We start from the raw sequence: 21,933 nt of genomic DNA on the forward strand, positions 1-21,933 counted from the left end.
TGTTCATAGAAACCTGAATTCTTTAATTTTTCTTTTTGTTTTGAATCCTTGCATTTTCAGTTTAACATTTCAAGCTTCCTAGTGGCACAAAGCTACTTAACGTTAAATAGATTGCGTTCACATGTACCATAAAATGCAAACACAATCCCATGCATTACTGTGAATTGCATTAAACTTTCTGCAGGCATAAATCTGGAAACAAAGCGTAACTTTGTGGCATTAATCTCAGTTATTAGGGTAACCCAGAATTTTCCTAACAAGCCGGTAATACACTTTACATCACTGGAACTTTATTGTTATAGAGCATGATGAAACTGGCATGAAATCGTGCGAATTAGCGACAAGTATTATTAAAGGATCTCGTATTTCCATTGAATTGTGCAGAAAGTTTGTTGCGCACCGTTTCGCGAGATAATGTAGACCATTACACAGTTGTAATTAACCTGATTCTATTAAAGTATATTTAGGTGGCCTATGTCACTTTAATATAATAGAGCTTAATGAAAATTTATTTGTTTTTCCAATAATTTTAACGAGCTGAAAGGAATACAGCAAAACTTTTGGTTTCTCTAAATATTTTCACAGTTTTATAAAATGTTTAGTTTCTCTAAATATTTTCACAGTCTTATATATTTCTACTGAATTTTTACCCAATAGTAATTATCCTAATGTTATTACCCCATCACTGGATTGTTTACTCCACTGTAATCGCACATTTTCCCCCGAGCGTAATACAATTTTTTTTACTGAATAATTCCTTCGGAATAAAATTTCCATAAAAGCTGAAAATTATAGGAGGTAGGTAGTTGATTAAATTATCATTAGATTACCGAACTGAAATTAAAATTTTCGTTAAAATGTTATTTTTGGTACGAACGGACTCAGCGAATAAGAAACGAAAAATGTAACAAATAGAACGCGTGAAAAAAAAAGGTGCGAGTATTAAAATTGGGGCACTGGCGCCGTTATAAAAAAGATTCTCCCATGAGAGTTACGCCAACGGAGGCAGAAAATTTCGCCCGTTAAAACGGCTTGTACTTCTCATTCCGATACGACTTTCCGTTGCCGAGGTATCATCGCCTAAAGCGACGCATAATTTCGGAATGTTTCACCGTCGTTTTGTTTCTCCACACCCTCGTACCTCTCTCACGCCCACCGACACACACAGGTCCGCGCTTTGCACCTGTGCGGTGGTCAATGACGGTGGCTGACTCAGCTCGCCATTTTCTGCTACTACTACTGCGAGTATACGTGCGTATTTCCGCGAAAAAAATCTGGGTCGCGACATTTCTTGGTTTTCGGCTGCAGTTCACCACGCTCCAGTGTCGCGAATGGTCATTTTAGGTGGAAAAAAGTCATGTCGGAAAATAGACATAACATTCATATATTCTTCTTTCGGAATGTTTACTGAGCCTAATTATACCCACAATAATTCATTTAATAGCGATATAAGTATCGAAATCAATACGTGAAAACTCCGAACCGTTTTTCTCAATTTTAATTTAGTGTTACCCTGTATATGCAGGTAAAGTGAAACTGTGTAGAATTTTAAATATATTATTAAGATTAATTTATTGATTTAATTCATCTAATATCTCCAGAACAGTATTTAATCTGTTGAATTTAAAAATGCTGTGCTATGCTTTTACGCTTATAGTTGAAACCACTGTAAAATCATGTTATTTACTAAAGCTTAACCTTTCGAGAAGTGGTTTTGAGTCACACAGACAAAAAATAGACTTACGATTGAAAGAGAAAATAAATTTAACTTCGGTTCATTACAATTGACTAGTGCAACTTTTGTGTTGCACAAAGCTTCACTGTCTAGTTGTGATAACACTCTAGATGTAAAATGTGATAACTGTAAATAACGTACGATTTTGATAAAAAGCATTTTCCGCGAGGATATTCGCCACGTCGCATCGAATTTTGAATACACCCTATACGGTTGACCAAATGGTACGACGCTTAGCGCCGTTACATATTCTCGTGCCGATAAACGGCTGCTCTTTCAAGCAGCCGACGGAATATAGAGGTGAACATTCGTCTCTTATCTCGATTCCATTCGATTTCATTCTTATGGGAATAACTTTCGGGGCGAAAGATTTCTTCGGGGCTGACAAAAGTTTAAATTGAATCGCAGCGACGAAGCGAGAGCCAAGAGCGCGGAAATTAAAACTCGAGCCGAACGGTGGCTCTTGTCTTGGATTAACTCCCGTTAAAATTATTGTCGATTTCGCGTGGACTCACCTAGGAATTTATCGATGCCGTTCGATTTCAGATATTTCACCGCCGACGACGCGTACTCTTGGCGCTTCGCAGGGTTGTAGCTCATCGTGTACAGGGGCGCGAGGTTCGTCGGGTAAAATGTGTTTCTGGGCTCATTTGTTTTCAGATTGTAGTCTAGCCAGATACCTGCCGCCTCGTTCCACAGGACATTGTCAATTCCTTGCTGAAGCTGTACCGCTAGCTTGTCGTAGGACGCTGCTTTCTGCAAATTAAAAAATATAAATTAATTTAAATACAGTATTAGTACTGCATTTAATAATTTAAACTGTATTTAACAATTTAAATACAGCATATAAAGTAATTTAAATACAGTATATAAAGTAATTTATATACAGTATACAAAGTAATTTAAATACAGTATAGTACCCTACTAAACAGTATTCGATGAAACAACGCCTGTTATTATAATTACTCGTACGCAGTGCTGTATTGACACAATATTATTTTTGCGAAATAAGTATCTATTTTCTTACAGAAGAAATTTTCAATATGAAAATGGTAATGGAATTAATGCGGAATTAATCGTGTTAATTAATCGTTTACTTGATACAATTTTCTTTCGATATAAGACGATGGCTCGGGACAGTTTTCGTCTTATATCGAATGGGGGTACCTCACGGATATCTCTCTTTCTGACACTAAGCAGTGTCAAGCGTACAGCTTCGATAGAAGAAGAGGGGATAAAGATTTTCCTGTTGCGAAAAAAGCATCTCGCATTATATCGGAAGAAAAGTATAATTGAAAATTTATCAAAGCCTGTAGTTTAAGTTGTTTTGGAAGTTTAAACAATTCCCGAGCTTCAACACGAACATATGCACTTTTGCAAGAAGGCGCATGCGTTCTCCACGCGTGTTCCCGCGCTCGTTGCACGTCGACGGACAAGCCTCATTAACGGTCGAATCGCGTGATTCGCTAATTGTTTCTTTTTACGCCAGGCGGAACGAAAGTTGTATAGTGGCCGAAGAAATGTATATCGCGGGGCATAATGGCTTCTCTGAAGGCAGACGAGCAGTCCGGGCTTATCTTTTGTCATTCCGATTTGTTGCACGTGCTCGCGTGCCTTCATTTATCCGTCCAGAAAGGAGACGTCGTTTGCATACGCGGACAAGGAAACCCGGATTAAACAAGCACAATGCTCGGAACGCTGACTGCTACGATTCAGGCACTTTAATGACTTAAGGCAGCGAGATATTATACGGAACTGTGATCATCACTGTGACCGAGGAAAGCCCGTCCCGGCGGAAAGTTTCCCGCGAGGATATTTCACTTTTGACAAAGCTAGCCACACCTGAAATCGATGATTTATCAAAGTTTTAATCAAAGTCTCTCGCGGAGCTCGTTCGTCACTCCCCTGCCACGCAACTTTTAAATGGAACCTCTCAGGAACCTATACTTTCTATAAATTTCTCGGTTTAGTGAGCCATATACTGTGTACACTGCCATTCAAAAGTTCGACAACCGGCCTCTCTATAGACGAACGAGGAAAATACGATTCTGCGAGAGTTTATCGAAACTCTCGTCAAAACGAAACAACAAAAATTTCTATAAAATATTATCATTCGTAATTCGTATGTTAGTTAGTAGTTCATGCAAACGAAAATTGTACAATGTTAGGAAATGGCACTTTTAATGAACACCGTGTCTGTTAATATCGCGTGTACGTATAACTAATATTATAGTGATTTATTTCTGATTAGACATTTTTCTAAAATTATTTGCACTTTTATAATATTAATAAAGTGTCAATATTGTGTCACAAATGGTATTTTATTGGTATTTTATAACGCAGGGACGAGTAATAGTCAGAAGGGCCGAGTTTGAAAAACAAGGAAGACAGCCAAGGAACAACCTAATTTATTTGTATAATTTGTTTGAAGCAGCGGAAGGGACTTAATATCTCATGGGAAAAACGTGAAAATTTGTCCCCGTTTTAACCAATGAGCGTAAACTCAATTTTTCGTTAAACTGTAAATTTACTAATTAATTTGTATCTAGAGGACGACATTTGCTGTTTTCAAGCCACAGAAATTTGTTTACGTTCATGAAAAAAATTCGGCCTGTAGAGGGTTAATTTATTTTTTAATCGGGCCGAGTAAGAGAAGCAACAAGTTTGTGAATAAGATTTTGACGAAGGCGGTTTGATAGTTTGACAGACCACTCACCCGTAAGTTTCCCAGAGTCCTGTGAAATCTGCCCAGAAGTCGTGCGTTTTGTTGCAAAATCGCATTAAGGTCGACAGGTATAATATACTCGGTCGAGATGTTCACTAAACCGAGCTTTCCGCCTACGTTATTTCCATTAAACCACCTGTTGGAAAAGTCCCAACCACTTTCGGCACCGGCTTTTATATTGTTGTAAAAGAACTCCTGCGATTTTGCGGGCAGCTTCTGCGCTATCTCGTAGTCCTCCCTGAAACATAAGTTTACAATTGCCACAGTGTCGTTTACGCCTCTAAAACTATTTGTTCGATGCGATAAAACCGTTAACGGCAAAAGCAAACTAATTTTCTACGGTATCGTTCCTCCAATCAATTAATTGCACCCCTAATCACGTGACAAACTGTGTTCCTAAAAAGCAGCGTAATTGGCTCGACCAGTAAAAAAATTATATTTTCCAATTTATTTGTGCAGTTCTCGCAGCTGATTAATAGTTTGCGGATTTTATGCATTTATGGGTGAAGCGTGAAACAGTTAAAACTTCAGAAGAATTATTAGTAACGATTACTGTTACTTTTATCTCGTTAAAATTGTTAGAAGGAGAAATATTTTATTATTTAACCTCAGCTACATGTAACCGATCCAGACAATTTTTATTTTGCATAAAGATTCGAAACCGACTGATACAAAATAAAAGACTGATTGTAAAATAAAGAAAAGTGTATACCAAGTTTTGTCATTTAATAAAACGTTCATTAATTGCACGATTTTATCAAGGAAAAATCGAGCGATCGAAAAACCGTTTACGATCAACCGGTATTACATGGTTAACTGGATGGACAGATTTATGCTTCTCAGTAATTTAATATTATTTCGTGATAAAATATGGTTAATCGTATTTAATCAGAAAACGTGGTATTTCTCGTTCGATGTACTTTCAATCGAAATTCACGCGGAAACCGTGCCAGACTTTAATACCATTAAAACATCATGAGAGGAACTGCAAACAACAGCGCGATGAAATTTAATTGCGAATGGATTTGAATATACTGTCGAAGCGTGAACGTAGGTGTAAGGCGGGAATGCACGTGCGCTTGCATTTAATCACGTCTGCGCTGCATATTAACGCTTCTAAGGAGTTTCGGTGGGGGGCATATAAATATTTGCGTCGAACAACGGCGAACTCAATTTCACGTGCGCGAGTGTAACGTAATACTAACCGGCGCGTAGCTTAATTTGTCGCGCGTTGACCACAGTTTAATGGTCAGTTTATCTTTGACGACACTAATTAACATTTAAACGAATCATGTGCACGGCAATTCTGCTGCATAATAATGCGCATTATGCGCTCACATCGACAAGCTTTTTACTACGTAATTCCAAATATCTAATTATTCCTTTTCTTTTCTTTTATTGTTATTAAAATCACAAGAATGTGAGACGGTTTTTACCAAATTTTTTTATTAGGGTACATAGGTACTGTAACAAAAAACACTAGCCAATTTTTTTGTGTAGTAATTTTTAAATATTGGAAATAGTTAGATCCAATTATGCAAAAGCTATCTTTAATGACATATTTTAGAAATGTGACGATGAAACTGACTGAATTTACGTAACAAAAATTGTAAAAATATGTAATTATTACTTTTTCCCTTTTTTCTTTTCTTTTATTGTTACTAAAATCGCAAGATTTGGTCCATGAGACATTTTTTACCAAACTTCTTTATTAGGATACATAGGTACTATAACAGAAATCACTAGCAAATTTTTAGTATAGTAATTCTTAAATATTGGGAATAGTTAAATCCAATTATGGAAAAGCTATCCTTAATGACACATTTTAACGTAGAAATGTGGCGATGAAGCTGACTGAATGTACTTAGCAAAAATGGTAAAAGAAATATAGGTTATGTTACTTTTCTTTTAATTTCAAAATCGTCGGCAATTTTCTATTTAAAGGTAGTCTTCTTCAATTTTCTACGTAAAAGTATTTGTATTGCGTATTTGTTCTTTGTTTTTTTACGATTGCTTGCAGTATTTTAAAGAAGAAGCCATGATGACCGGTCAAGATTATTGTGATGGATTGCTTTAGGCGAGATTCCGCTCCATTTGCCGTTTAGCTTGTCAAACGGGATAATGTAGTGGAACTTCGATTGTTCGAACTGGCCAGGCGAGACGATAATCATCGGTAAATATTAGATCATTCAACGATTCTAGTTTGCACAAATATTCACATAGACAGGGCTTGATCTTTTTTTAAACGTACCGTATTCTCAAGAATTCAATATTTACGCAAAATAAAAAATTGTGTGCATCAATTGCGAAACACGGGAGCCGAATTTAAGTATATATTTTTCACTAATAATTTTAATGGAGCGAAAATAATATATTAATACTCTCAAGGTCCTCTAATCTTTTCACTGTTTTAAATTGCACCTACTCATTCATAAGTGGATACCAGAGCTGCAGTAACAAACAATTAGAAATTGCACTAAATATTGAACATTGCAGATCATTATGCATTCGTCGAGTGCAATAATATTTCAGGACCTAAAGAACACAAATTTATATGTTATCATTTATGTACTTCATTGCGAGCAAAAATCTTCATGAACTTAAGAGACACAAATTTTAATGTCAGTAATTGGAAAATTTGATCATACTTTTTGTTCACAGGAAACGAAGGAAAACGCACCGCGAATTCAAATTCAATAAAATACGACATCATTAAGCTTTCGATGCACCGGGGATAGAATTAAGGAATCTAAAATTCTACCTCGCTTTCGGGAATTTTTCCGTGAAAGTGCGAATTTGCATAAAGTTCCGCAGCCCAACCACCGTAAACGAGTTCCCCCTTCTTACTAATTTTCTCATGTTTGCTGTTGCCTTAGATATTCAGAAGCTTAAACGGAAATGGGACATTACCTGTAACTCTCCGGCCTTGGCCCGTTGCTGCGAACAATGTAATGCCCCATCTTGTAGACTTTCCCGTCCTTCTTGACATCGACCATCCTCTCGTTCTGCCAGAAAGCGAACTCTTCCTCCAAGGTGGGTATGATCGAACGCAGGTAAGCGTAGTCTCCAGTAAAGTCCAAGTACCTCGAGACCTGCGTCGAGCAAACAACGAATCGGTGAGCATAATGTAACGGGCCGCAAACTTCCGCGATATCCGCCTCGAACCAGCCCCGGAAACTCCAATAACCGCGGAATCGACAAACAGCAGGACCGCCACGGGCTTGTAAGCGAATGTCCTCGCTGGAAACGCATTGAAGGGCTCGTTGCATCGGCAAGTAGGCGCTCGCGCATCGAACTTTTAAGGAGAAACGCGGAAAGAAAGTTTCACCATCGGTAGCGGAGTTTCTCGATAACGCGAATCTGTCCGCTTCCATTTTGCAGATGCCGATCTCGGGCACTACCGGAAGAACTTGAATAATCCATTTTCGATCTTTCATTTCGTAATCGAAAAGTTCGCGGAAATAAAATTGTCGATTCACAAACGTTCCGTCGCAAAGGTATACACAAGATGTTTCGAAACATAACTTCACGGATGGATTCAGTACGCTAAAATAAAAAGAAAAGTTCCTATGAACACGTACCCGATATGACCTTGGCGCCGCATTAGAGCCGTTTATGTTTTCCAGTAATTCTTATGACTCTATTGACTGCGTCCTTGAGCTGTTTACAAATAACGCTTCTTATCTCATGCGCGACCTTCTGCTGTGTTATGTAAACACTTTTTTTGTAATTCTAGCTTCTAATCGCACTGAAAACGACCCTCAAATTGATTTAGATTGAAAAACAGTATTTTGAGAGACGCTGGGGAGAAAAACAAAATAACATTGCATGTTTGGGATATACAGTGACTCACGAAAGTATTTCGACACTTACCATGAAATACTTTATTTATTGTAATGAATAAAGAATAAAAGAGAATGGACAAAAAGTAGTTGAGTAAAATAAGTAAGTGCAAACGATAATATCGGAACGTTAACAAAATTCGAAACCTATTTAGTTTACGTATACAGTGATACTCTATATATGTCGCCAAGGCCTGGATGATAAACGTCGCGGAATTATCCCCACTACCGCAACCCCTAGCATAAGAGGCCACGAATCTCGAGAGGCCTCGAACGTCGAGGAGTGTAAATATATCACGGTGTATGTCTCCTGGACGATATATGTCGTTGGTAAGACCCGTGTTGTTGACATATATCGAGAATTCACTGCAATGCAGTACTATATTATTTTTTAATTCTGTTATGGTAGCTTGTACGATAAAATATCGTAGAATTTAAAGGAAGATTCTACATTTTTTCGACATCCTAACAGTAGGTAAATACGGGTAATTTCTGCACGAAACATTTCTACATGTTTTGCTTGTGTACTACGAAAGAATTAAACCGGCTCCGGCATAGCACCGCGCTACATTGAAAGAAGAATTTCAGAGAGGACTTGATTCACACTACGTTTGTAAAGATCCCCCAAGAAGGGGTAAACGAGCAAAAATAACAGACTTCCTGAAGAAAGCGGAGCATAGAAATGATGCCACGGCGGGAAGCTCAAGATAAATAACATCGCGGCAAAGAAATAGTCTTCTTTAACGGCGCGCCGCACTGGCAAAGATGAAATAAATTATCCTGTTATCTGCCAATAGTTTACATTAAATTTTGACAATTATTCTTACTTCTAGGCAACACACTTTCCACAACTATGCAAGAAAACATAAAAATTTGGTAAATAAAATTGTAAATGCACCCGAACTGTACAGAAAAAGAAATTGTAAATTATTTTTCCGATCATTTCCGATAAACTGACAAAGAATTTCAAAGCAAACAAAAGTGACTCGGTAATTACGCGACAACAAATTGCAATAAAAGAAATTCCTACGAAACTTTATGTCTGATAAAAATTCCGATTGTTTAAACTTTTGAAATAAAATTGTATTTTCTTTCTCGACAAATTGATAGATCTTCGTATGCTCTTTAAAAAAGTATTAGGGATCGAATTAGTTTACGAGTTATTAAACTCCCTTTAGCATGGGGAACTGTGCAAAAGGTATACTAATGTCGTCGCGGAGGGGTAAAAAGAGTTAAACGAACAAACGAGAATCGAATGCACCGGGGCCTAGTAGAGAACGTTCGCGATAACAAAGTCGATCGGCGATTCGATGGAATTATCAATTTGTTTTCGTGGCTTAGTTTCGAGATGTCAGTTCAGTTTCGCGTTCGGCTCCGCCGTTGAAATAAACAGCTTCTGCAAGATTTCTTCGGGATATTTCCTTTATCTCGATCGACTCGCGAGAACTGGCAGGATCGGGATACAGAGGGACGAAAACTTTTGAAACGCGATTTACGGTGGGAAGGCAGAGCGAGAGTTTACAGGAGAGCTCGAGATTATTCCGAGATTTGTCAAAGGACTGGTTTCCAAGCCACCGTGTACACGCTCGCGGCAGTCCTCGAAACATTTTTGGTATACACGGAGATTTTCGCGTATACACCGTGAAACGTAGTTTACTCCGCGTGCGTGCACGGAGTTCGTACGGTAACGATTCCCGTCGCTGTTCACCGCCGGGTTTATTCAAACGAGAGATCGAGACCGCCATTTCGAATTCTTGCGACTTCGACTTCGACTTCGACTTCGCAAATTGTCACTTTCCCCCCTCGTCGTTTCCGGCAATCTACACGCGACACACACGCTGCTTTATTGAATCTACGGTACCTGAAATTTTTAGCTGTTACAAGGTTTTTCACTCAACACATTTTCCACAATTCTATGTTCGTCAATAACCACGCCGAGTAGAGAATCTGACTGTCAAATATTAACCTATAGAAATGAAGAAATTTATTTCACAATTTCTAATGTTTGATAATTATTTAATAATTCTAATTTTCGCCATTGCCATTTCAGTAATTATGAAATGAAGAATGTGAAACCGGTCGCAGTATGGTTATGTTTTAAAAATGGTTTCCATTTCCGTTTTCCAAATTAATGTCGGCACAGAGAATTTAATATTTGGCATTCGTTGTGTTCACATTCTCAAATATAATTAGATTGAATAATTGCTGTTTTATCTCGTCGTTTATACTATTCTGTGCTGTATACTCATTTCACGAATGTTCGACGCCTGCAACGCAAGTTATTTATAGATTCGACGAATTTCAATGGAAATTTAAATGGAAATCAAGGAGCTGCGTCTGAAATTGAATTTTAAATTTCATAACCGATGATTTAGAGCGAAATAAAATGGTAATATTAAAAGCCCGAGCGAATCGTCAGAACAGCCACGAAGCCATGACACAAATATTGAAAATATACAGAGAACTAAGTAACGACAATAGCTTCGATATAAATATCGTTTGGACCTTTCATAGTAAGAAATAAGAGGAAACGAGGACGCAGATGCTGCAACGGAAGAAGCAACAACCATCCGGAATAACTCCAATGCTATAGTAGGATCTTATTAACTATATAAAAATAACTATAAAAGGAAGAATAAAATATAATCTGGACGACGACAGAAAGCACAAAAGTAGACAATGTGATACAACATTTCTAACAATCCTCTCCATGATGTAAACAGGAAGAAGCCATAATAGCCCGATTCAGGACAGGCTACACTAAACTCACCTAGGGACACCTGATTTGAAGAAGTGGCAAACCTTATTGTACTGCCTTAAAGAAATCCTTACACATCTTATACTAATGCACAAAATTTGAATCGCAAAAATTCGAAAAGAAAAGAAAATCGAAAGAAAATTTGAATTACAAATACATAACATAATTTAATGGCAAAAATTGCATTCCACCGACTGATTTCCATCATAAAATCCATTATCTAATTACAGTGACGAGCAAAACTGTAAACACACTTCGCTAGTTTTACATGACACGTGACAATACAACCTATTTTTCAATTGAATGATAAAGCTTAGGTACTAATAATTGTATAGTGAATATGATAAACAAAACATAATAGTTTATGTTAGATAATATTAACAGTACATGTAATATTTTATAAAAATAAGGATTTGAAGCAATGTTTACAGTTTTGCACGTTTCATCAGGTTGTCAATTGTGAAAAGAAGGCTAGCAAAATATGACAATCGACCTTCAGGTGTTCATGAATTGTGGAAAAGGACAGAACAAGAATGGTACAACAATGAGCCGGAAATGATTAAAAATTGAATAGATAGTATGCCACGCAGGCTAGAAGCAGTACAAAAAAGTAAAGGAAAATGGACAAAATATTAATTTCAAGCTTTATTTCGACGAGCACAATTAAAGTGCAAAAATTGTTTTCAATCCCTATTTTCGATAAATATTCCGTATATTGTTAATATTAACGAAAATAAACTGTTTCGTTTATGCTATTCACTTTGTAATTATTAGTACCTAACCTTTATCACTCAATTGAAAAATAGGTTTCATTATCACGTTTCATGTAAAACACTTTTGCTCGTCACTGACAATGACACTGAAATTATGGGATTTGATTCAGAAAATGTTCTCTAAAAATCGTCAGGGGCGTCCAGCCGCCAACGTTGGAAAGCAAGTTCTCAGCATGTGAAAAGCGATACGTTTTCTTGTGTAAATCTCTGTTAACAGGGTTTTCCCAGCAACCTCAGGATTCTCATTTCTTTTCTCAATTACGGGCATTTTCCGACTATTGGAGCTCGCAGGCTAAATCGTGCGGAAATCTTCGAGTGCCGGAAGAAAGCAGCCGGGGAAAGGGAAACGCGAAAACTTGGTCGGCGCGGCTTCGGAACAAAGCTGAAACATCTAGTTCAATTTCGGAAATCGAAATTTTCGTCGTACCTGCGACGCACGGATGGATGCTCGCCGGAATTTCTAGGTTACGCGGTAAGTATTCGGTATCGGTGCGCGACGAGGTTCGACGAAGTAGACTCGGAAACTAAGCCGCGTCGAACTTCCGGGGACGCGGCTAATAAATGAAATTGCAACTAACGCGATTATTTACGTATTCCAACCCGATCTCGTCGTCGCAATTCTGCTCGATTACTAGACGATCCATCCCCGGGTCTCTGGGTTGTAATTTAATTTCTAAACGGAATCGAATCGATATATTTACAGGGTCTCAATAAATACCTGTCTGTAACAATAACGTTACGAAACCCTTCTTGGTTTTCGTTAAATTTCGTCTAACTTGATATCCAACTCCGGAGAACACTTATTTGCAATTCAATTGAAGGAAATATACCCTTAAATTTACCTCAGGGAACCAGAAATCTAGGGTGGCGTCCTCGCGTGTCAGGAACGCTGAAAATCGCACATCTTTACACACACACATTGAACTAGTGATCTCCTGGGATTGAAACTTGGATTTTCGAAATTTTCTCGCCAAAATCTACAGGATTGCATAAAGTACAGTTAAAAATTTCTGGTTTCCTGAGGCAAAGTTTAACCGAAATGTAAACTATCGTTCATAAAACAGTTTTCAGTGCGAGAAGAACCTGTGAATAATAAAAATAATAGTGTGTGTGGATTAAATAATGCACAAAATAGCTAAGTGGAAGTGTAAACACCGCAGATGGTAAAAAATATGATTTTAAAGCGTATGTTTCACGCATCAAAGGCTCGAGGCAGCGACCTAAAATTGAGCCTTCTATAAAACGTGCCATTTCGAGCACGCTCTATACAAGAGGGAGCAATTTTCTCCGCGAAGTGCCATATCGGGCGGTGACGTAAATAAACCGGGAAACAGATCCCGAAAAATTAATATCTGAAAAGTACGACGCACCATGAGATGTAACAGGGGCGGCTGGCTTCTCATGAGGTAATAAATTCTACCACCGTTCGGTATGAATCCATATTTCTCGACCATGTACAAGAAATTGTCTATCATTCCTTTGGCAGTTTGATGCATGTCCGATAACAGCAGCCCTTCGATCACCCAGTAGCTGTCCCAGTAGTAGAACTCTGTTGAGGAGAAACAACCGTTCAAGTGACGTTTCAATTCTATAACCAGATGCTGGGCACGCGCCCAGCTTCTATCAGTGAAATCATCGTTGATAAATTCCCACTACGTCAATCCCCGTGCTGCATGTTTTTGTCATTCAACACTTAATCGGGCGTAACCGACATTTAGCTCCGTTACTGCAAATCGATGAAAGCGAGAAATCGGAATTTACGATCCGGCCGATACTGCTTAATCACCGTTTGTGCGACGTGTGGTCGTCTACAGTTGCTCGTTAAGATTATACTGAATAGTTATCGAATCACGTGAATACGTTTTCATATGGAAGAAAATAATGTTGATCTTTTAAAACTGTGTTTGAGACACTATAAGTGGTGATCAGTTACGATAATATTGATGTATTTAGGCTCTGAACGATAATTATTATTTGAGTAAAATATTAGTAATTTTTTGTTGCCTGTTCAAACAGTAATGAGACATTTTTTTTAGTAGCAAAAATTAAAAATGCAGTATTAATACTTTTCCGAATGTATAAGTACGCGAATGTACTTATAAACTATATTCAAATTTGATGTCATTTAAATAATAACAGATCATAATAACGTTGATGTACATAAACTCACAGTTATATGTTCAATTTATAACAAATCAGAATTATAAAATCTAGAGAAATAATAATTTCATATGTTGATTGTTTCTTGGGTAGACAATTTTTAATTTTATTTTAAAAATTTTCTAACGATGTTATATAGTTATAAGAAAATTGTAATGTATAGTGAAATTTTAGATCCAGCGCACGTAAGAAAACTTGCTACCTACAGTAGTGTACGAATTACTATGATCACACCAATATTATTAATGTCTTATTGGTTCTGTAAAGTTGGCAACATGACTACGTCAGTGGTAGCGGCCATTTTGTTGTACGTCTGATGACCTAGTCTGCGCTGACCTGTTGAGAGGTATTAACGTGTCAGATTATGTAATTATAAATTATGTAATTTGTTACAGGCTTGTCCACTATTCCTCATCGGGTCAGCACAGACTAGTTCACCACAAAATGGCCGCTACTACTGACGTAGTCATGCTGCCAACTTTAAAGAAGTAATCACATTAAAAATATTGGTGTGCTCACATTAATTCGCTAATGATTTAACTAATGTACCTCTAGTTTTTTCAAATTGTTTCAAGCATCTGACCTTTGAACCTTCCTCCAGGAATAATGAATCCGTTCTTGACGTAGATCAAGCTGTGCCTCGAAGGATTCTCGGCGACGTCTTTGGTCATCTTCTTCGCCAAACTCTTCCAAATGCCATTGAGCTGCGACAACCATTCGCGATACTTCGGATCCTGCACGCGCTTCAGGATCGAGGGGTTCGGCGTCCAATCGGGTAAAGTCCAGTTCACAAGTTCATTCACCTCGGCGAAGTTTTTCTTGACGTAGTCTTCCACCTGGCTGCGAGTCGGCTTGTTGTTTGTTGCATTCATCAGACTGTAGAAGCTGTCCAAGCACAAACAGAAACCGATTGGTCAGCTAATCAATCATGACACGTCAAACAGCGGAACGTTCGCGTTGCACCGCCTCGCGATGCATATCGAGCTGTCAGAGTGCAAATAGAAATCGTCTCGCCAATTAATTAATTGCAAACAACCTTGCCCGATCGTTCGCCGAGCTCGAAACTGCGCATCGCTTCCGAGGAAAATAAAATTCCATTCGTGCATTCTCGTTTCCGGCGTTTTAATAAATGTTTCGCTAGCAAACTATAATTGTATTTGTTTTAATTTATTTTTGGGATAATATCAATTAAAAGCCTGATCTATTCGATGATGGAGTTTCATTTCCCTCAATTACCCAGTCTACCCAGAGACATAGAAAAAGAAAGAAGAACGAAAGCAATCAGCACGAGATGGAATATACCTCTTTGCTAAATGTCTTTTGCAAAATATTATGTAGAATAAGAGGATGTGTGTTTATAAATTGTTTAAACTTATTTAATTTCACTGGGACACGTATGTTGAAACCTAGAAAGCTGTAGGGTAGATAGTTTCCACTTTTAAAAAGCAATACACAAGTTTCAAACACGATATCCACTTACTTCCAGGTGGGTAGTCTCAATTTCCGAAAGAAAAAGATAGAAAACCAAAATGGAAGAAATTCGAATCGAATGGGTCTGGAACTAGTGTCCAACAGTTTCAGAAACAATTTAGTTCCGTCAAATTTAATAGGTCCGACTAATTTTAACAAAATTAATGTTTATATTTTACATTGTAAGAATAATTTTAATCTATGTGAGCAACAGAAATACGTCACGTAATAAATATTTGAGTATTTATATCATCCGCAGTTATTTATTGACAATACGGATAAATCGTGACAAAAATTCTTAAAAATCCGGATAAATTCATTCGTTATTCTTTATTTTATATAAAGCAGTAAAAAATAGACAGTGTTAGCGTTCTATAAATCTAGTACGAAGACCACTACTGCACCGGGACAGTCCCGCGACAATACGGGTGGAGAGGCACGCGAAGGCTCACTAAACAATCGGACACATCAGGCACGAGCAATATTCGCAGTCGATCTGGACGATTGGTGCTCCGCCAGAGAGTCTCTCCGCCCCCTCGAATTTCCTCGATCGTCCCACAATGCTCGTAAACCACGGCCAAATTCCGACATTTCACACGAAACTGCACCGCCGGTTCTACGATCCGAACGGGACGCGGGCGAGTGTCGATGCTTACTTTATGCCCGCGGCCATTACGAGTCGTACATAAGCGTCCCCGGAAATTGGTCGCCGCGAAACAACGCAATCATCCCGAAACGATCGTGGGTCCTGTGGATCGCGAGATTCGCGTGACAACTCATCGTTCGACAGGCTCACTTTTATCATTAGGTTGGTACAAAAAATAATTGCGGTTTTTACTCTGGAATTTTAACACTAAACCTACCGCGCGCGGTCAAATAACACTTTTTGTGAAATTTCGTTTAGAACTTCTTGTATACAACGTTACTGTATCGCCATGTGACTTATTGACTTTTCCTATAATATGCAGTAAGGAGCAAAACTGATTACACTTATACTTTCTTCAAATTAGTCCAAATAACTTTAGTGTTTTTGAGAAGTTAGAAGAAGGATTAGTTTAGAGAGATCGTAACAAATTTTTGACAAAAATTTGAATTGCTCGGAATGGTGAAGGAAATAGTAAAGGTTGGTTTTTTCAACTTTTTTCCTGTATTGATAATTTAAAGAATGTGTTTGATTCGCTCGAATAAATTATATCCATGCTGAAAATTTCACCGATATTGGTTACTTCGCGCGATTTAAAAGCGCGATTTTAAGTCGAAAATCGTGAACAATGACAATTTTCCCACTTTTAATCGTTTATAACTTATCAATTTAAATCGTTTATAACTTATAATTTGAAAAAAGTTATGCTGTGCAATCAGTTTTGTTCCTTACTGTACATACAACCCATTTTTCAAGATTCACAACATTCTTTATTGTTTACTTTTCGAAAAAATTTCGTAACATGTCTCTCTATATTAAGATACATTTTTTTTTTTTGAAGCGGTCATTTGACCACTCATGGTAGGATTAAGTATACATGAAATGTCGGTAGGTTTAGTGTTAAAGCTATACAGGGTGTTTCACCTAACTCGAGCATCTACAATATCTCGATTCTTTTTTTATGATAGAAAAACATTTCAGAGGAAAACGTTAGACAGTTCAGAGGGGCAAATATTATGATAGGCAAACAGTTCAAGGTTATATTTTTTGAGATTTCAAAGTCGTTGGATTCGTCTTGACCTCGGCTATTATATAGCGATAATAAAAGTATATCATTCCATTTAAAAAAACTTCGATGATCTTGAAATCTCAAAAAATATAACCTTGAACAAATTTTTTATCATAATATTTGCCCTCCTGAACCAACTAATGTTTTCCTGTGACATTTTTTTCTATCATAAAAATCAAGCGAGATGTTATAGATGCTCGAGTTAGGTGAAACACCCTGTATATTTCACTTTCTTTGCCAATTTTTATACCAATTATTTTTCGCTTTAATTGAGCTAAACCTCGAACAGCTGTTGCATTATCTGAGACATTTAACACTAGGTTTACGAAGCACTAGAAGTGAATATTTTACATTACTTTATAATAATAAGAAGAATGTGTCTATTCAAGCTTTTTATCCATTTTTTAGATAATATATACCTAAAGAAATAAATTTGTTGAGTAATTCCACGTGGTGGATCTCAATCTCAATAATCGTAAATTAAAAATATTAGAATCCGTCATTTTGACGGGTCTCCCTAAACCTAGTCTTAAAACAAAATTTTAATTGCAACCTCTCGAGATTCTCCCTTTTTCTAGGGACCGCTCCGATAACTGCCCTTGGTTTATCATTATCAATTTCAGAATCACATGCTTTTCCCGTGGAATTTTTGAAACCACTTCTCACAGAAGCTGAACGTAAATTTCTTAATTTTCCATAGTTATGAATTCTCCTACTCTTGTGTTTCTGTTACTCTTTTGTGGAAGGTCGCGTGGGCGTGCTAAATTATTTTTGTGGGTTCTAAATTGTTTTTCTGTCAGCCCCGAATTTTTCGGTAGACTCTAGTTACCGTGTCCGAGGTGTCTATCGAACATGACAGCGTTTGTGGGATCTGAAACGTTCGGAGACGTCGGATTTCGGTGCGAACGCTTGGAATTCTAATTCGGCTCAGCGAAGGTGGACGAAAGTGAAGGTAACACGGTGCCGTAAAACGGGAACCGTAAATGTCCCGACACGGGTCGGGTGATTTAACGCACGGTGGTTGCCGGTGATCGCGCGGGTCAGTTTAAAAACTAGTGGAGGCAACCGTGATTTCGTTTCGCCGTGATCGTAAACTCCAGCTGTTTTTAGCGGAGAACGTGCCCCCTCCCCCGGTTTCCGGTGTTGCGAGGAGGAAACGAAACGACGGGAATAATATCAAACCGGTCGTTGCTTCTCTCGTACGGCAACCCTGTTCGGGGGTAAACAAGAACGAGAAAGGCTTTCATGGCCGATGATTTAATGCATCATACAATTCTCATTCCCCGGGCTGACTCGACAATGGTTTGTAAACATTGATCTAGTACGTGGACGCGTGGGTAACGATAAAAGTGTGATGTATTTCAACTGCCTCGTCCTTACAGAGTCCGCGGGCATTTTATTGTGATTGTTAATGCATTCATTGCTGAATAAACAATCTAAAAATGTTTATCGAATTCTAGCACTTTATTAAACAAAACTGCACCCTAACACGTTGACCGCCATGTCACTCATATGTGGGCGACAGAATTAATTGTCCAGGTTTTAAAAAGGAATTTTTACGTTAATATATTCATTGTACCAAGTCTGATTAGGATTTGTATAATGCAAGAAAGTTGGAGGACTATTCAATATCGTACATTTCATTTTTTTCAATTTTATTTCATTCAATAACTTACCTTGATTTTATGGAATTTTTGTGGTTTCTAGTTTGGCAGTCAAAGTGTTAAAGGTCAACATTTATCGCAGTGATTGTTCTATTAAAGCTTTTAGTGTCTTCGCAGTCTAATTAAATCTACGATTTTAATGTAACATTTATTTTTAAATTATATTAAGATTAAACGAAATATGATACCATTCATTAAATTTTCAATTTTAATTTAATTTAATTAAAAGAGCAGTTCTTTAACACTGTATAACCTTATGTAAATTTAATTATATTGTACAAAGGTATCTGGTACATTGCTGCAAGGATGAAACCATCTAGAAAGGAAGAGGAAATATTTTTTTATTCCTTTTATTCCTTTTACAAGGAAATATGAGCGTCTTTGTTTTCCGGAAGATTATGTACGACAGTAGATATTATAATTGTAAATTGCATGTGACCTTTGCCCAGAAAAATTTGACAAGTAGACTATACATTTCAATTTATTGTAATCATAGCTTGCACTCTAATCTATTCCACGAGTCAATTTTTCTACCACTGTGGCCATGAACCGCGAGTTATGCACGATTCTGTAAATATTATATCACTGTTTGCTTACTTAGTGTACCAGCATACGTATTTAACTCTTTGAAGTAGAATCGAAGTTTATTTATTTGCTTTTATATTTGTTTCTATAATTTATATAATATAAATAACCTAACAGAAAATTTCAATCGGTTTGAAGAAGCGTGAAGGGATCTATGATTATTTTCGACATTGTGCCACGTAGCTGTGACAATGCGTGTGACAAGCACACGCATCCTCGCCCGCAGGGGCGTGGCTTCGTGCCCGTACGGGCAAAGGCTGAACTGGTGTAGCGTGTCGTAACAATGTAAGCGTAAGTCGTTCGACAAGTTGCAATGTTAGCGAAACGTTGGGGCAAGTTTTCCCAAAAGGACATTACCGATCCTGGAAAATCTCAGGGATGAGACCTACGTGACTGGGAGGAGTACATTCAAAAATTGAAAGTCAGCGACACGTTCCCGTAGACTTTAATATTTGATATTTTCGCTGCCGGTGTATTGCAGCTGTTTCCGGCGACGCGTTGGTATCTCTATGCGAAGCGGTGCAACGTTCATGTTTTTCCTGAACTGCATTCTACGGTGTAATTGTATTAGTGACGCCAGAAATGTCACCAACTGGTTCTACAAACTCAGATGACGCGTAACAATAATTTGTCTTTATTCTACAATCATTATTTTTGCACAACATAGAGAGAAATATATCAGAGGGACAACATGTGTCATAGAAATCAATCACGAAAAATAGTTGCGGAACAATGTGACATTAAAGTGAAATTAGTGGAAATTGCTTTTGATAGAAGTCGTTGAATTTATATTTATTGTATTGGAGAATAGTATAAATTTATTCGGTTATCGTTGATACCTTCCTTTTATTTACTCACTATTTTTATTACTATTTGTTTGTGACCGTTAACCTTTCATTTAATTATTATAAAATTTTTGAGTAAATGTACCTTATTTCAGAAAATAAATATATTCACCAACAAACTGCTATACATTTGAATGAACATTAACTTATTCCTCATTATCAAAGTATAGCTCAATGTCTCCACATAAAGTAGTTTAAAAAAATAGTTATGTTCATAATAACAACGTTAAGATGGCTGGCTATTGGAACAATTTTATTTAATCACCATTATCTGCATTTCCAATGAGTCACAACTAAATCGTTAAAATAGAAACATCTTTATATTTGCAACCGAACGAATTCGTGTTAGGCCAATAGATTTAAAAATATACAAATGTAAGAAAAGTGATGAGACAATTTAGAATTGTTTATTTCACGAGAAATATTCGCAGAAAATAGTTGTTCTTTGTTTCAGCAACAAAGTCGTTCTATATATTGAACGAACAACTTCGTTGCTCCCTCAGGCAAACAAGGTACGGGGATTGTTATGAAATTTAAGGGGAGGAAAAATATCTAGCTTTATACGTTCGGAGAGATGATGGATTGATACTTACTTGGCGAGGGTTTGTTTGGGATCATGTATCTGACGAAGATCGACGAAGGTCTTGCTGTCAGGATAGATTCCGGCGAGCTGCACCGTTTGTAGCAAAGGACCCGTACAATAGATCGTGCTGAAAAATCGAAACAGAAAAATATGTTAACAGAATTCCCGTCTGAAAAATTTCTCAAGTAAACGTGAAAGATATATAAGTAATTTATAAGAAAGTTTGTTTAATAAGAAATGTTTCTTTAAGTTTGTTTGGTAAGAAATGTCTCTTTACAGATTTTTATTATACCCGTTGCGTAGAATAATAATTCCATAAGGTGCTTTTCGATTTAGGGCAGGCCCCAAAGCTTCTTTTCCATGGCGACTGTGACGAAGGGTCTTTTAACCGTGTACTTAAAATAAACGACGTAGTTGGCAAAACGTGTTATTTATTAAATACCGAAAGAATTTATGAAGTATTTAATATTAACGGAACATGGTCTGGAATTAAATCCTACGCTGCCGTGAATATTAAATTACTATATTGTAGAAATTATAGAAATAAAATTGATGTTTAGTAAAAAATGGTTTCCCCAGTTTAATTATTTGTTACATCATAAGTACATCAGAGACCTTAGACTATCGATACGTTGTTAAGCTGCCTGTACCTATTTTCAAAGCTCGATCCCGTCGATCATTATTTCTCAGAAGATTGCGTAGAAAGAGAGTGGAGAAAATTCAAATTTCGCAACGAAACGATCAAAGAACAAGTTCGCACTTGTTTGTCACAGCAGGTTCCCGTTTTTTGTCCCGTTTTACGCTCGCAAGACCGATACGTGCGTAAAACCGATCTTCTGATTTAAAGGACCAAAAAAGGAAGCGATTTTTTTTTACAGTTTTTCAATCTCTATTCCGTGAAAATGTGCCCCCCAAAGGGAAACTGTAAAAGTTGTAGAGACTTGAAGGTCTCTGTTTCAGAAAACGCTTTTTTCCCTCAAACTTACTTCTTCCATCCTTTCTGACGATTTTTTCAGAAACTATTAGTGGTACCCATAAGTAATCAATTTTTTGCAAATTTTGCCTCAGTTCTGTACCGATC

The 21,933-nt window shown here is 37.3% G+C and overlaps 1 protein-coding gene across 1 annotated transcript in view; it reads right to left on the reverse strand.

Moving 5' to 3' along the window:
* The window catches only part of LOC143361329 (trehalase), an 80,337-nt gene that overhangs the window by 12,031 nt on the left and 46,373 nt on the right, over positions 1-21,933 (reverse strand). Inside the window, exons 2-7 of the mRNA XM_076800660.1 lie at positions 20,863-20,979; positions 14,577-14,878; positions 13,204-13,382; positions 7,371-7,552; positions 4,452-4,698; positions 2,251-2,491 (exon numbers count right to left, since the gene is read on the reverse strand). Coding sequence (XP_076656775.1) covers positions 2,251-2,491; positions 4,452-4,698; positions 7,371-7,552; positions 13,204-13,382; positions 14,577-14,878; positions 20,863-20,979 — 1,268 coding nt within the window. The remainder of the gene's footprint in view (positions 1-2,250; positions 2,492-4,451; positions 4,699-7,370; positions 7,553-13,203; positions 13,383-14,576; positions 14,879-20,862; positions 20,980-21,933) is intronic.

This window comes from Halictus rubicundus, chromosome 1, assembly GCF_050948215.1.
Source record: "Halictus rubicundus isolate RS-2024b chromosome 1, iyHalRubi1_principal, whole genome shotgun sequence".
Lineage (NCBI taxonomy): Eukaryota > Metazoa > Arthropoda > Insecta > Hymenoptera > Halictidae > Halictus > Halictus rubicundus.